Source organism: Chlamydotis macqueenii, chromosome 4, assembly GCF_036417535.1.
Source record: "Chlamydotis macqueenii isolate bChlMac1 chromosome 4, bChlMac1.mat, whole genome shotgun sequence".
Classification (NCBI taxonomy): Eukaryota; Metazoa; Chordata; class Aves; order Otidiformes; family Otididae; genus Chlamydotis; species Chlamydotis macqueenii.
This window is the reverse complement of record NC_141559.1, coordinates 58,260,869-58,277,873: the sequence shown is the minus strand read 5'-3', so window position 1 is coordinate 58,277,873 and position 17,005 is coordinate 58,260,869. Positions and strand designations below refer to the sequence as shown.

Here is a 17,005-nt window from a genome sequence, read left to right as displayed (position 1 = left end):
CTTTTTTTTTACATTATAGGGAACCAACAACACTAAAACACATAGACACAGCCTGAGGCAGGGTGATATTTAATTTGGACGTTGCATCATTGTTGTGTGACATCACTGTGCTAGTTTAGCACCAGGGAACCGGAGAGGGTCCTGTCTGCGGCCTGTGACCTTACCACTCCCCTGTACACTGCTGACACACAGCCCTAAGTCCACGTCTTGCCAAACGGCTCTGGAAGGCGTGCACGGCCCTCAGTGGGTAAGGGCTCCCCCGACTAAGGCCCAAGCCAGCATTAGTATTGTAGCCGTTACTGCCACGACACCGACGTGTCCCGACGGAGTCCCCACCGAGCGAGCTGAGCAGCGGAGGTGGAGCCCGCTGTAGGCCACAGGGCCTCGGGGCCGGCGAGGCGCCGCACCGGAGGGGCTGCGGGGGAGGAAGCGGCAATCCCCCTCCCCAGCGGCCTCGCCTTGGCAGGCGCGTTCCCAAACTCGAGTGGGCGCCACGCCCGTGAGGTACCGGTGCTCATGCACCACCAATCTCCCCGTCCCTGCAACACTCTGTGACGTCGGCAGGCGCGGCCGGAAGCGTCAGGTCGCCGGGCCTACATTGCCCGGCAGGCCGTGCGGCCTGCTGGAAGTGACGTCCTGTCGTATCCGGGGAGGTTGGGGTGGCGGAGGAGGAGGTGGTGGTGGTTTGCCGTTTGCGGTGGGTCGCGGGCAGGCCGTGAGTTCGGGAAGTGGCGATCGTCGCCCAAGCCCCAGCTGAGGCGCTTCTCTCCCCGCAGGTGCGGCCATGGCGGACTCCACGCAGAACGGGCCCATGCAGGGCGGAGCCGGCGGCGGAGCCCTGGTAAGGAGCCCCCAGCCGGGGGGGTGGGGGGTGGAGAGGGACAGCAGGCCGCGGCGCGTGCCCGACTCTGGGGTTTGGGGGGGTGAGGGTCCTGGGCCGGCCCCGGTGCTTCTCCGGCAGTGTGGGCGCCCCATGTGCTGCTGGGCCGGCAGCATGGCCGGCCGGGAAAGGGCCGGAGGAGGGGGGGAAGCGGCTCTTCCTGTTTGAAAACGTGCTGCTCCTGCGCCGCCGTTCTTGCGAATGCCTCAGTCCAAACTAATTCCGTGTGGCAGCAACTATACGTCTATGGTAATATTGCGCAAGTAAGACAGTAGATAATGATATGAAGATGCTTGCAGATAGGTTAATTTCTGGTCGTTTTCATTTAAAAGCATCAAGGAACATGGAGGAAAAGAGCAGTCTTCAAAAGCTGGTTCAAATTTGGAAAAAAAATTTGAGCTCTTTTGGGCTTTTTCAGGTGAAAGGAAGCTGATGTTTTGACCCTGTAGCACCTAATGGCCAAAAGCATGGTGTGTTTTGTTGGAGCTTTTCTGGTAGAGGTATATATTGAAGAGGACTGGGGCTAAGGCGAGGTGCTAGATTACTGTTAAAAGCTCTTTTTCTTTTTTAAGGCCAAGAATGTGTAGGCCAGAAAGATGCCAGTTCCCTTATTATGTAGTTGTGCTAACTTTACCTAACCCCTTTTTTTTTTTTTTTTTTTTTCTTTCTTAAGAATTGTGGTGATTTAACCCCAGGTGTGTGAAGTGAATTGTAAAAGGAACCTTGAAGCAATAAATACAAAAGTCAATCAGGTCTAAAGACATTGCCTGATACATTTTTGAAGCTAGCTGTTTGGTGAGGTTGGTTTGTTTTGAAAAACTATCTCCACACAAAACTTTACCACTGTATATTGTCGTGATATATAGAGGAGCCTTTTGATTCTGAGACATCATAGCTATTTTTGATCTGGTTAGTGACACCATATGAGTCAGGTTTCCTACAAAACAAAAAGATGCTCTTTGCTTCAAGATATAATTTGCTTCTATTCAAAATTGGAGAAAGAGCTGCAATTTAATATAGAAGGGAAGATTGTTTGCTGTATGCAAATATTAAGATACCAGCTTCTTTGGGGGTTGAGTTTTTTTTTTTCTTCTTAATGTAGCAATTTCTGATGGCTAACAAGTTGGATACAGCAATGTGGATTTCCCGCTTGTTCACAGTTTACTGCTCAGCTCTATTTGTCCTGCCTCTTCTAGGGTATGTATTGTAATGTTATAGAATAACATTAATTATTTACGAAGTAATTAAACTCTCTTTTTACAGAGTTTTTTTTTTTCATATAAGGGTAAGCTTCTGTTACTTAGCTTATTTGGGTGCTTTGTGTAAAAGCAGCTTATGGATTTTTGGATTGGTTTGAAACACTTGTAGACATGTTGGAAAATGTATTGAATGACTGTAAAGTACTGAAAAATGCATGTTTTTATGGGTGGTTATGGAGTCATATATTGAATTGTTTTACCTTTGACACCCGTGGTCAGTGGGTGAGTGTTACTAGTTTTTGAGTTGTATTTTGGTAATGGTGCTTATGTATGACAGTAAAAATACTTCAGGTATTGCATTATTGTGATGCAATTCTCAAGGGCTGGGAAGACTTCTGAGCAGGGGCTTGGTTCATATGGTAACGTCTCCTCTGATGATTTGCAGGTTGCATGAAGCAGCAAGCTTTTATCAGCGTGCCTTGCTGGCAAATGCTCTTACTAGTGCCCTCCGACTACACCAAAGGCTACCGCACTTTCAGCTTAGCAGGGCATTTCTGGCTCAGGCTTTGCTGGAGGACAGCTGCCACTACCTGTTGTACTCTCTTATCTTTGTGAATTCCTACCCTGTTACCAGTATCCTTTACATGTATCATCCTGGTAATGTCTTTAAATATCTTAAACTGGATTATTTTCATGACCTGTGCCATGATCTGAAAAACTGGTTTAAACTAGAATACATTTACTATTCATAAAACATACTCTATGTAAAGTAGGAGAGGCTTATGCTGAGTGATCCATATTCAGGTTAATCACCTCTATAACTAGTGCATTGCAGTTTCTGTTTACTTACATTTTCTTTTTTTGAGACTTAAGTTCAGTGGATTTTATGATCAACCTCAAGTGATACTATGAGAAGTTGGTAGCTTTTGTTTGTTACCGGTACAGTGTTTATGTATGACGCTTCACTGTAAGTAGGAACTACATAATATAGAGAGACAATTAATCAGTATTAAAAATCAGTAGATTTTTTTCAGATAAGTTATTAAATAGATAAAGTCTGCGAAAAAGACTTGCTACTGTGGCTTGTCAAAGGCTGACATGTAAGAACTGACTTTTCTTTGTGCCACTTTGTGTGTATGTTTTATGTCCTACTCTTAAAATATCTCTGGCAGAGGAATGTCTACGTTCTTGCTCTCTAAAATGTGAATAGCTGGCAACTGCATGTTCTTGGAATAAATGCTTTTTGTAGCATCTCTTAATAAACATTATTATGACTGTGTATAGGATACATTAGGTTACTTCTTAAAATCTGTCTTTCATGCAGAAAGAATGTATTTCAGTAGAAACGCACTGGTGTGTAATGGTGTATGTTGTACTTTTGCATACCTACGTAAACACATGTTTGAAAGTTAATGAAAGTGCATAGTGAGGAGAAGATGTAAGAAGCAAAGGGAAGAGCTATAAATATAGTTGGTAGACATATACATGTCTTAATCCAGTATAGGTCTTTCCAGCCAACCTTTTGCAAAAAGCCATCAAGCTACTACTTGTGTGTTAGTATAGCATCACAGAGAAATGAAGCACTTCTGCAGCCTATGATTTTCCTTACCGCTTGCTTCAGTGAGTATTTTTCCTGTTCTGCTGTTCTCTTTGCTTCACGCTGCCACATATACAAAGAAGGTTCTTGATGTAAGTATGATATGACATATGATAGGATTAATACTGTTGGCATTCTTGGCGATTATAAACAGGTTTGAGTTGCAGCTATGGTTTCCCTTAGCTACACTAGAGAAGTTAGAGTGATAGAAATTAGGGATAGGGTGAGGAAGGCTAAAGCCCTGATGGAATCGAATCTGGCCAGGGATATAAAAAGTAACAAGAAAAGCTTTTACAGGTATGTAGGGGACAAAAGAAAATCCAAGGAGAATGTAGGCCCCCTCCGGAAGGTAACGGGTGTCGTGGTTACCCGGGATGTGGAGAAGGCTGAGGTACTCAATGACGTTTTTGCCTCAGTCTTCACTGATAAGAACTCTTGTCTCCCCACCCAAGCTGTGGAAGGCACAGGCAGGGACTGCAAGGATGAAGAACCGCCCACAGTGCTCGAAGAGCAGGTTCGAGATCATTTAAGGAACTTGAAGGTGCACAAGTCCATGGGGCCTGATGAGATCCATCCGCGCGTCCTGAGGGAACTGGCGGATGAAGTTGCCAAGCCACTGGCCATCATATTTGAGAAATCGTGGCGGTCTGGTGAGGTCCCCGATGACTGGAAGAGAGGAAACATAACCCCCATTTTTAAAAAGGGGAGTAAGGAAGACCCGGGCAACTACAGGCTGGTCAGCCTCACCTCCGTGCCTGGCAAGGTCATGGAGCAGATTCTCCTGGAAACCATGCTAAGGCACATGGTGAGCAAGGAGGTGGTTGGTGACAGCCAACATGGCTTCACCAAGGGCAGATCGTGCCTGACCAATTTGGTGGCCTTTTATGACGGGGTAACAGCATCGGTGGACAAGGGACAGGCAACGGATATCATCTACCTGGACTTGTGCAAGGCATTTGACACTGTCCCGCACGACATCCTTCTCTCTAAACTAGAGAGACATGGGTTCGATGGATGGACCACTCGGTGGATAAGGAGTTGGCTGGATGGCCGCACTCAGAGAGTGGTGGTCAACGGCTCAATGTCCAAGTGGAGACCAGTCACCAGTGGCGTCCCTCAGGGGTCCGTGTTGGGCCCGGCCCTGTTCAACATCTTTGTTGGCGACATGGACAGTGGGATAGAGTGCACCCTCAGCAAGTTCGCCGATGACACCAAGCTGTGTGGTGCCGTCGACTCGCTGGAAGGGAGGGATGCCATCCAGAGGGACCTGGACAGGCTGGAGAGGTGGGCCTGTGCCAACCTCATAAAGTTCAACCAGGCCAAGTGCAAGGTCCTGCATCTGGGTCGTGGCAATCCCAAGCACAAATACGGGCTGGGCGGGGATTGGATCGAGAGCAGCCCTGAGGAGAAAGACCTGGGAGTGTTGGTAGACGAGAGGTTCAACATGAGTGGGCAATGCGCCCTTGCAGCCCAGAAGGCCAACCACATCCTGGGCTGCATCAAGAGGAGCGTGGCCAGCAGGTTGAGGGAGGTGATTCTGCCCCTCTACTCTGCCCTGGTGAGACCCCACCTGGAGTACTGCGTCCAGTTCTGGAGTCCCCAGCACAAGAAGGACATGGACCAGTTGGAGAAGGTCCAGAGGAGGGCCACAAAGATGATAAGAGGGCTGGAGCACCTCTCCTATGAGGACAGGCTGAGAGAGTTGGGGCTGTTCAGCCTGGAGAAGAGGAGGCTCCGGGGAGACCTGATAGCGGTTTTCCAATACCTCAAGGGGGCCTACAGGAAAGATGGGGAGAAGCTGTTCAGTAGGGCCTGTTGTGATAGAACAAGGGGTAATGGGTTTAAATCAGAAGGAGGTAGGTTTAGATTAGATATTAGAAAAACATTTTTTACAATGAGAGTTGTAGAGCACTGGAACAGGTTGCCCAGAGAGGTGATGGATGCCCCATCCCTGGAATCGTTCAAGGCCAGGCTGGATGAGGCTCTGAGCAACCTGATCTAGTCAGGGATGTCCCTGCTTCTTGCAGGGGGGTTGGGCTAGATGACTGTTGAAGGTCCCTTCCAACTCTAACTATTCTATGATTCTATGATTCTAAATTGTATTATGGAATCTCAGCACAGAGAATCTGAGAAGTCTTTTTAGGGGTGAGGTTTGTTTTTCCCCTTCCGTTATCACTCATTGATATGGTGGAGTTCACACTAAGTATTTTTCTTCAAATGCTGTTCTTTGAAGGAAGCAAATGCTGTGTAACAGGTTAAAGCTGAAGACATGTCTTTTTCAAGCTAAACCACAGCCTGTGAAATTTAATGTTCTATTTCAGTAGTAAAATAGCAAACTGCAGCATGAGGCTAGGAAACAAGATACTTGCCAGTTGGACCTGCTGCTCCATGAACTGCCTTGGGCGGCTTAATGTAACTCCAGCCTTTGGTGTTCCTAATTAAGCTATTTTGCTACTATGGGTACTTCCTCCTAGTGGACAGGATAAGGCTCCTGGCCATCTTTACGCAGTTGAGCCTAAAATGGATGGGTGAAGGAATTGCAACACCTCATGTTATTAATTGAACTCTATGTAATTATGCAGTTCGAACCTTCTGGTAGTTTTCTTTGGGATACTAATCTCAATACCTTTAAAAATCTAGTCTGAAAATGCTGAAATGGATTGTAAATGATAGTTGTTAGTACTTTGATTTCTCTGTGCTAGAGACGGTGGGTGTAACTTCTGTGTTTTCTGTTATTATTTTTTCTTTCTTTAAAGGCACGAAGTTCAAATAGTCTGCCCTTTCTGAGAAATCTTTTGGAGAAACTGAATGCTAATCAACAGAATATTCTAAAATTCATTGCTTGCAATGAAATTTTCCTGATGCCAGCTACAGTTTTTATGCTCTTCAGGTAAGAATTACTATAAATATTTTCAGAATTAGAAACTTTCTACACAAGATTACTTTTTGCAGTTGAGTTCCCTATGGGTCACAGATCTGCATTTATATGATTCTGGCTGACCAAGGCTTCAATTTACAATTAAATTTGATTCCTAGACTTCTCCAGTTGGTGCATCGTGGAAGCCAAAAAGCATTCACTCTGATATAACTGAGCACCAAAAAAACCCTTCTCTTTCATAGCATGTGCAACATGTGTATTGAAGTCTTACTGAAGTCATATATATAGGTCGTTATATATATAACGACCTGCCAGTCACTGAATTTTGAGTCATTGTCTTTTAATATTTGGAGGGGGAATAATGGCCTTTGTTCTATACAAGTCATAGCACAGTGAGAGCATTTGTCCTGAGTGGTCTCACAGGCAGCAGAAGGGAGGCTTTATCTTCTTGGAAGTTGATAGAATGGATAATTTGTTTGTGTCTTTTTATATGTCAGCTGAACACTTCAATGCTTTGGCCCTGAAGGATTCCATTTTATTTAAAGCTGCTTACCAGCTGACAGACACACTCTGTATCCAGTATCTGAAACATTCAAGTGCTTTAAGCTTCTCTTTAGGAGAACTTTTTCCCTGTCTCTAGAGAATTTAGTATGTGAAGTGTTGCTGCTTGATAAGTCATCTAGTAGGTACTGAAGCTTGTAAAAAATGGTACACCAAATTTTAAAACAATATAATGGTTAAATGCAGCTATTGTGAGAATTTTTTCTCTAAACTTATTTAGCATATTAATTGCTTGTAAATACTGTACAGGAGCAAGATTTCCTGTTTTTTGCTGTCCTGTAACTCACTTTCCTTTCCACTTCATATTTTTTTCTTCCGGGTAAAGATATTCTTCATACTTGAAGTAGCTCTAGTTATTAGAACTGTCGTGTTCACCTTCAGAGCTTTTTAATATTGTATTAGATAAAGAACCTTCAGTCATTAAAATTAAACTTCTGGTATTTCTGTGCTTTGCTTGTATGCTACCCTTACACTGTTTTACAACAACATTATGTGAAACAGCAGCTCTGTAAAGTATCAAACCTAACTTCAATGTAACTGAAATAGTTGGATATCAGCTTGGCATTTAATATCTCAATACATCTCTAATAGTCTCCAGTGTGTTCTGAGAAGTTTTGCAAAAGATGCTGGAAATATGGTCCAGATACTCAAAGTGCTACAATTAGAGCTGAAAAAGCTTGCTTTAACTGGACTATTTATGTCAGACAATTTTTGTGCTTGACCAGCAAGCTTTTTCTTAGTACTGAACAGGTGTCTGCCGTCACTTCTGTGATTCTTTGCCTACCACCAGAAACTAGGCATATAAAAAAAAAAAAAAAATCAATACAGGAACAGCACTTTAACTGCTTCATTGAGCAGTTTTGTTCTGTAATGTAAGTTTCTGCTTTTATAAGTATATGGTTATGCATTTCTTGTCAGATCTAGATTATCTGAACCAATATGACCCCAATCTAGTGCTTTTTTTTTTAAGTCTAAGTAGTTAGCTTGCTTTTATTAGGGAAAGTCCCATTGGGTTCTTTTTGGTCAGTATTAAGCTCTACTTCTCTATTCTCTTTCAGTGGGCAAGGGAGTCTGCTCCAGCCATTCATTTACTATAGGTTTCTTACATTACGCTACTCCTCTCGGCGAAATCCATACTGTCGGTAAGCACTAAATTGATTTTGGAAGTTAATGTTTAAGTGTTTAGGCATTCAGAAATTTTTTAAAATTCTAACATGAATGTATAACTCGTAATACTAAATCTGCAATGGTAATTATAGAATGTAGAATACACCTGGATGCTAAAAATAAGAACAGCTGGTTCAAGGTTATGTTTACTTCATTTAACTGAACTCTTCTGAAATATACCGCTGTCCTTGAGTGGGAGCTTTCAGAACATGCTTGGGTAATTAAAACTACACTTTGGGAGAAGAAAGTCTTTTAATTGTTCTGCAACCATTTACAAGAAGATATCCTTATTTTTAGATTCAAGGCCTATTTGATGTTGAGACTATATATGAACATGCACTTAAGAACTTGTGTAATGTTTACAGAGAAGAAAAAAAAAATCTGTGGATGACCTTAAATGTGTCCATTACCTCCTTTAATTGAATTCATAAGTCAGGTTAATTATAATTGAAATAGACCCTTATTGATTTTGTTTTCAAGTTGGTCAAGCCAATACTACCACTTTAAACTTCGAAGCTGTAAGTATTTCTGCAAGGATTTGCTTGGGTCAGTGCTTTCTCAAACTTATCTTGTGACAAGCGTTGCATAGTGTAGGATTTTGTGAACATGCTTTGCAGTCTGATCACTACCTGATTAGAAAATGGTTGGCTAAAGTACCAAGGAAGTGGCTTTGGCTGCCGTGGTGTGCAAAGACAGGTCTGAGAATCGTAAATTTAAGTGTGTCCTATTCCCTACTAATTTGTAAGAAATAAATTGTAAAGAAATCTTAGTACATGTATTTTTTTTTTTATTTTAACAAAAAAAATATGAAGGTTCTGTACTACTTTGGTATCTAAAAATAATTTAAGTTGTGCAATACTAAAACTAACATTCAATAGAACTAGTTTAGCCAAGATTTCTGGTGGCATTTATGTAGTTTTAAGGGCAACTGGTGGTGTGAGTTTTATTTCTCATGTCTGTCCTTTTATAGTTGGTTCTAGAGTGCAGGGTTCTTGCACTCTGTCAAGAAGCAGTGCAAGCACACAATTACCTCCCAACTCCTTATGCTATTTCTGATAAAGCCTTACTCTTTCTTCTTTTATTATCACTTAATAGTGGGGTTTGATTTTCTTTTTCCTTGAAGGTGGAATTTTTTCTGCTGTGTTTTTTATCTGTCCTCAGCTAGAAGCTGTTGAACTGAAGTTAATTAAAATGTTAATGTTTAAAGGACAATAATTCTGAAGCTCTTGCAAGATACTGCAGCACTGAGTTGATCTAAAGAACTTGCTAACTAGAGTGTGTGGGGAGTGTTGAGAAAAGAAGTGAAAGAAAAAGATCGATTATGCTTATTTCTGATAAATGCTGTAGGATTTTAATACTCTCTAAATCTGATTTTTCAGGACTCTCTTCACTGAGTTGAGGATTGTTGTTGAACACTTAATAATGAAGCCCTCATGCCCTGTTTTTGTAAGAAGACTATGCCTCAGCAGCATTTCCTTTATAAGCAGATTGGCACCAACTGTTGCATAGCCAAATTTCAGGCACTTGTGTTTTGTGAACATTATGAGCAGCTGGCACTTCTGCTGATGATTACAAATTCCTGGTTTTACATTGATCTCACTCCAGGCTGTATAAAAATGTGTATATGCTTTTCTTGGAGATAATATGAAATTTAGCATATCAAAAGCAAGTCATGTTAAAATTACTGTGCTGTATTGCTAATTGGTGGGGAAAAAAAATAGCTGCATCCTATCCAAAACACGCCCAGTCATACATAATTGTTTTTCTAGGAATCAAGGATTGTTTGAGGTTGAATAAAATTAAGAAGTCTATACTCGGTAGATTTGTGTTAGTTGGAACTATAGCTACTGTAGGATGACTCCAGTGGATAGCAGTTGGTACACATACCTATGCTGTACACTTTGGACAGTGTTCTTCTGCTTACTAAATGTATCTATAGAACCATTTTGTCTAAATTACTGTACTTGATGTAAAAATATGGCCCACTTTGAAGTTAAGGGATTAAAGTCTATCAAGCTGACATAGTTAACACATTTTCTGAAGGGGAGGCTATTTTTATTAATATTGCTTAAAAAAGGACTCTTCCAAGTTTCTACCTTGTGACTTAGTGTTACATTATGTTGTTGGAAGAAATCTCAAGGCTCTGATCACAGAAAACTCTGTGCAGATATATTGTTATAAGAAGATGTTTTACCAAGGCCAAACTGCTGACCTGTAGGCTTTTCAGACAAAGATGCAATGCTTAAACTTTTAACCAGCTCTTAAGTGAACTAATCAATGTAAACAAAGTAACTTTAGCAGAATCATTGCAGATTTGTTCCTGTTTCTATACAAATGTGAGATTGCAGTAATATAAGCATGTCAGCTTTTTAGAAAATTAATCTGTAGTTAGCTCTATTTAAATTGTTCTTCCATTTTCTAAGACTCTCATTGTAATGGGAAATCTGCATAAAGGATTGCACCTGTTTAGGCAGCTTCTGAAACAAATGGGTGTAGGATTTTTTTGCGTAAATCCATGTGATGACTGATCTGAAGCCAGTGTCATGACTACAGAAGTGAATAGTAAATTGAGTGCTGATTATGCATTCATCCAGCAACTGAAAGGTAAGTAGTAGAAAAAGAACATTATCTGTCTGAACACAACTTCTTTCCATAAATTCAAGGCATGGTACTTGCCTAATCTTCTGTAGTTAATATTCTAATTGCGTAAAGTTAAATGGGTTTCATTGGCCTTCTGTAAACTTCTATAGCACTGTACTTAATTATTCTTCCTTATTCAGAGAAATCTTATGTGAAACTCTTTTTTGAAAACGGTCTTGAAGCAAAGTATTTTCCTGTAACTATTGAGTTATCTTGTTTGTGATGTGGATATCATTCAGATGTTCCAGATATATTAGTTTGTTAGATCAGAGCCATGTATTTATACACTTAATTTTTTTTTTTTTTTTTTTGCTCAACCTCTTGGTACGGATGAAACAGTTGGTAATTGAATATGATGTTCTTTGACTACTTGTCTTGCTCTCTGAACATGATTAGCTATTTATAGAACACTTGCACACTGCAGAAGCAACTGCATGCAGTAATGCTCTACAGCTGCTAAGACTTGCAACGAGATTCACTATATGTATATCCTGTAATTTGGGGATTTTATAAAAACTAAAATTTATACTGCAATAAAAGGAGTGTTAAATGTAATTTGCTAGGCTCTTCAAGCTTATTTTCTCTCTAACAGAACATGCTGATGCTTGAAACCTGGAAGTTGAGCAGAATGTTTCCTGTGTGTATGGGGGTGCGTGTTCTTATGTTCCCACTGCTGCTTCTAAATTAGGATATAATGTATTGTGCACTTATAAATTATTTTATAGGGAATTTTTGCTTTCTGAAGTGCAAGAACTTATGACCCTTTCCTTCGAAATTTAACCCAAGTGTAAGCACTGCAACGATGTTATCTAATCAAAGCAGAAATCTAGACCTACTTCTCACGATTTCAGTTCTTCAGCACTGTTCTAGACCTTCTGTCATGTTACCTGGTATATCTTTTGAGTAGTGACATCGGACTGTTCAGCTCTCTGCACCACTGTAATTTAAAATTTAGTTTGGTCATGTAAGTTGGTCCCTAATATCATGAATGGAAGGCAAATAAATACTTTTTTTAATTAGTGTAAGCAAAATAACATGTTACTTCTGAGCTGATTTTTGTGGTCTAAGACTGCTGTTACAGGTGCAGGCTACTGTTCCTTTAATTGTATACTGTCATTAAATTAGAGAAGAGTCTAAATTGGATCTAATGTATTGCAACTGTAGCTGAAGGATGCTAAATCTTGAGATGCAACTCTATGAATGGATGAGGAAGATTAAAAGGAATAAGTGAATGAGATTTCAGTAAGTAGAGAGTTGGAAGACAGTGCAACGAAGTAGAGCTTATATGTGGATACTGAATTTCTTTTCAATTTTTCCATTAAGTCTTATAAATGGATCAAGAGGAGGAAGATATTTCATAAATAGGATTTTATTTGATTTGGCTAGTAGTATATTCTTGGCTTTGTAAGGAGCTGCTTGACAAATGAGGCCTGGATTTTACTTGTGGCCTTGTAAAACTTCTCTCTCATGTGCCAAGAAAACATGCAACAATGGGGTAAGAATAACTTCCAAGTAAAATAAATAGAGTAACTGACTTGCACTCTGCATCAGCTCTGATTTCTACTGTAGCCTTTAGGCTGCCTAAGTGATAACACTGAGTTTACTCAATACTGGCAAAAATACTCTGTCTCTGTACCTGCTTCCTAACCACAGTTTGTAACTGGTTCTGTACTGAAGATGAAATTAAACACATGAAATGCTGGTTGTGTCCTGATAGCTTGAGATTTTTCTGGTCAACAGAACTCTATGTTCATGCTGCTGTGCTGTCTGATGCAGAGGCTGTAGCAGAAGTTGGTGGTAGTAAAGAAATTTTGCAACTGACCATAAAATGACTGCTATTGTCCTACTGAAAGGCTGTCTACCTAATGTAATTTCTTCCACTGGTATAAAACAGACTAGTCACTGATTTTATCATAGCTTTCATAAGTTAAAGTGCTGTTGCAGAAATTCTGTGGGTAGACTTACCCCTTGCTGTGTGTAAGCTTGTAGTAGAAGTGATGCTGCAGTGTAAGACTTGTCTCTTCTGTCCTGTGGATAAATAAAGCATCAGGACCTGCTAGGTCTGTTGGAGTAGTTAATGCCATTTGGGATTTCTTGTACACCAAGTAATTAACTAATGCATCTATCCTTTCCTTTATTGTTTATTTTATTTTATATTTTTATTGTCACTTTTGTGCTGTCAGTTTTACGTTTTGCTTCTTCTTTGATAGATGTTCAAGTGGAACAATATCTATTAATATTTTAAGTTGCACATCTTAAGGATTTTTTTAATATATTATAATAATGAACCACTATTTGTTCAAATAGTTTTTCAGCTGCTAACTATGTATGTGCTAGCACTGTCCAAACAAATAATGTAGCTGGTTATTTTGTACAGTCTGTGTTAGACTGTTGTGTGCCTGAATTGCAACATTTGCTGTACAGTTACTTTGTTAATTAGGGAAGTACAATCCTTGCCCATTTCACAGGCTGGAACTGGGGTGTGGAAGGAAATAGCACTTGCCTGAAGTGATGCAAGAGCTCTGCCAGAGCAGGAAGTAGAGGAAAAAAAGAGTTGGATGGCAGTCCAGGGGGACCTGTGATTTGTTTCTACACCACATATGACTACTTGATCCTGTTTCCAAAATGATATTAACTGCTGCTTAAACAGGTTCAGAAAGTACTGTAGCTCACGGTGCTCACATTAAGCGTAGCAAAGACCAGTGAGCTAAAACAGCATATCCTTCTAAAGTGATGTCAAAAATGGATTCCCATGAGTTAGAGCTAGGTATGGTGCCTAGTATCCTCACCTTTCTGGTGAGGGGAAAAATAATGCAACAGAGTAAGATTGTGAGCACCTACAGGCTAGATGTTAGTAGGATATGCTGACCTCTTGTAATGGTTTGATCTTTTAAATTGCTGCAAGTATTTGTGGTTACACTAACTGATTTCAGCATATATAGTTTATCTTTGTACTGTAACTTTTAATGTGCTATTAGTTTCTTAAAATCACAGGAAGAGTCAGGCCCTGCTGTTTTAAATTGCCTTTTAAGGATAGAACCTTAAGCAATCCTTTATTTCAAAGATGCATTATCGGTATGGATAATGTAATTGAATTCAATCTTAAATGTGCATTCAAAAATATCTTTTTAATAAAAAGTCAGCATTACTTATTAACTCTTCTGCAGAAGCTAGCTCTGCAATAATAGCATATATTGGGCAGGTAAGGGAGTTTCATTGCTTAGTTCTGTGCCATCCAGATGGTACAAACTTCTAAAATGAATTGAAAAATTCATCTCTCGCTTGTATTCGAGGACTGAGGCACAAAATGCTAATGTAAGGGCTCAGAGGGGAAATATAGTTCTCCCGCATATTTGAGAAAATGTGAAGCCCTTTCAAGAAAATCTAATGAACATAATAATCATAGGCTCCTGACACTAAGGAGAAAGCACCTCATTCGCTCTTTCTTTTATGCAGTGATTTACTGGTCCCTGCTGATTTTCAAATTGGATCACTGCAGTGAATTATCCATGCCAGTACCTGTGAAAGAAAGCACTGGGATCCATATTTGTTTAGTACTGTGCTTAAATCAGCAAGAATGATACATTTGATGGTATGAAATTGGAAATATCAAGGGCATTTCTCAGTGAGTGAGCAAGTATCTCCATTTGTAATTTATTGTGACCCTTTTTCACTATACATGCTTTGTATGTCAAATATTTATTTCAAAACAAATTAAATTGTTTTCTGTATTGATACAGCTATGGTTTTGTTGATGTTCTTGAAATCAAATTGTATAGTTGTTTGCTTTTGCTGGATTTAAAGTATTACCAATGTTGTGTTGCAAAACAGCAGTTGTTTAAGTTCAAATCTGAGTTTGAGTTACTGACCAACAGCTTTCCATGGTAAGTGTTCTAAGTGTGTCTTGGATATTGTTTTTGTTTTGGTTTGGGTTTTCTGTGTGTTTAGAATAGTGCAGGATACAGTGAGCTACTGTGGCTTTTCATCTCCTTTTTCTAGAGAAAAAGGAAGATTAAGCTGTATACAAAAACCAAAGAAAAGAAGCTGTTCCCTGTCTTTACTTCGTTGGAGCTATTCTGCTTTACACCTGGCATAGGTAATACCAAGTCCTGTGAAAAAATTTACCTATGTGCTTGTTTTACTGCCGTATTTTCAGTGCAGGGGTTAATAAAGTTGACTGTACACCTGTGTTTTGGCAGGAGTTCTGTCCTGTAAATCTTCAAATAGGTTGCTTTGTGACTATGCTACCATCCTGCTACCTAAATAAGCGCTGCTGCTCAACTGAAAACAACTTGTAGCTAGTACTTGATTATGTGGAATTTATATCAGTGTAATCATTTGTTTAGCAACTAATAAGCAAAATAATAAACCAATGCTGTTAATGTGACCCTATGTTACCCTGTTATGCGCTAGGCTTAGCTCATTTGTGATGGCATATCAAAAAGCTGACTTCATTTCAACCTCAGTGCCAAGCAGGTGGCTTTTACTCCATCGCAGCTGGCTACCACCATACAGCTGCAGTCCTAGGTCAGTTGTGTAGAAGCAGTAGTGTGGATTGTATTCTGAGGAGCCATGAAAGATTTTACTCTTAAAGCAATGGTTAGTTTGAGTTCACTTCCCCTTACCCTGATTTCCATGTGCCTGATATCTCGCTTGTGAGGTGAATGAAGTCCACGTTCCTGCCTGGGGTGAGGAAACAAGTTTCCTTGAACAACTGCAGATCATAGTATCTTTATTCACCTTGTGTATTCCTGTGTATGTTCACTCATGAACCTTTGTCAATGTAAAGAGCAGGAGTATGCTGGATGAAGATGGTGCATCAGTCTGTTATTTCACAGGAAAATTAAGCTGAAAATCAGAAATTATAAAGGTGTGCAGGGCTAGATTATCAGTAAGGGTTAAAGCAATGTCAACTATAGTTTTCACAAAGATGGAAATGTAGAAGGAGAAGAAAAAAGAATGGGGAGAAGAATAAGGAAAATGCAGAAGAGTTCAGCTCTATGTAATAAGAGGAGGGATGGAAATCCTACTGGAGGCTCTATTTCTTTCACAAACCCCAGTTCACCGTTCATGGTTTTATGCCATCGGTATCCTCTGGATAGTACTTGAGTTTTCTAGCTGTAAATTACTTCCAATTGAGTCTCTATTAAAATACTATTGAAATATGTTCAGATACTGCTGCATTGTACAGAGCTGACAGGCTGATCTTGTTTACCTAAAATGGAAAACAGCTGCTGTGGGATTATGTGTTCTTGTCCATTATGTTTGAGGGTCCTGTAGTGGAAAAGTAGAGAAATAAACGCTTATTATGGTCTATATTGCTACTGGGCTTCCTGGCACTTTTTTTAAGCTTTTCTCTTTCTGTGTTGCTTTGCTACACTTTTATATTGGCAATGTAGGGGAAGATATCACTTGAGCAACTGCATGGGATTTTGTCATGATGTGTGCAAAGGCATGTTTATAATTTAGCATCTCAATGTCTTTGGATTTATATATTTTTTTTTTAATGTAGAAAATCTGACCAAACAGTATTTTGAAATGACAGATGCTTGGCTGTTGCAGTCCCTTTCAACATTGTTTCTGCTAAAGCAACTTTGGTTAGGTTCAAGTCCAGCATAATCATTGTGAATCTCTTCCATAACAAAGTTTAAATCAAAGCCATTATTAATGAAGCTTTTCGTAATGGTAGATGGAAATCAGATGTTGGCTTAAAACACATCTGTGAATTCTGGTATATCCACAGGTATTTTATCAGTTATATAACTGTACAGTACAGAAGAATATTGAAACTGAAGAAGCTACAGCTACAGCATCAAGCATTAGTTCAGTGTGCATTAGTTGACCATCCAATGGTTCCACTCACACTCTTAATTTTTTTAAATTTTTAATATCACTCCGAGGCAGTGTTAAGAAAGGTGTTTGGCTGTATCATTGTATATGTGCTGTAGATCAGTTCTTTGTATGTATACTTGCAGCAGCAGATGAATGACAAAAATACAGCACATAATATTCTGAGTGTTTTTTTTTTTTTTTTTTTTCCACTGGGATATATACATATATCCTGCTGTTGATGATTAGAGCCT

The 17,005-nt window shown here is 39.9% G+C and overlaps 1 protein-coding gene across 4 annotated transcripts; it reads left to right on the top strand.

The window, feature by feature from the left end:
- Positions 1–315: 315 nt before the first annotated feature.
- On the top strand, positions 316–16,246 carry TMEM33 (transmembrane protein 33). Of its 4 annotated transcripts, XM_086746460.1 has the most exons (8): positions 655–697; positions 777–841; positions 1,983–2,077; positions 2,525–2,712; positions 3,701–3,768; positions 6,433–6,566; positions 8,174–8,257; positions 9,662–16,246. In XM_086746460.1, the coding sequence occupies exons 2-8, from the start codon at positions 785–787 to the stop codon at positions 9,789–9,791; spliced, it is 756 nt and encodes a 251-aa protein (XP_086602586.1). In that variant the 5' UTR covers positions 655–697; positions 777–784; the 3' UTR covers positions 9,792–16,246. The 4 variants fall into 4 exon arrangements, with proteins under 4 accessions (XP_086602585.1, XP_086602586.1, XP_086602588.1 ...); XM_086746459.1 differs by having other exon boundaries at positions 316–841; XM_086746462.1 differs by lacking the exons at positions 655–697; positions 777–841 and adding an exon at positions 959–1,129.
- The last annotated feature ends 759 nt before the right edge of the window (positions 16,247–17,005 follow it).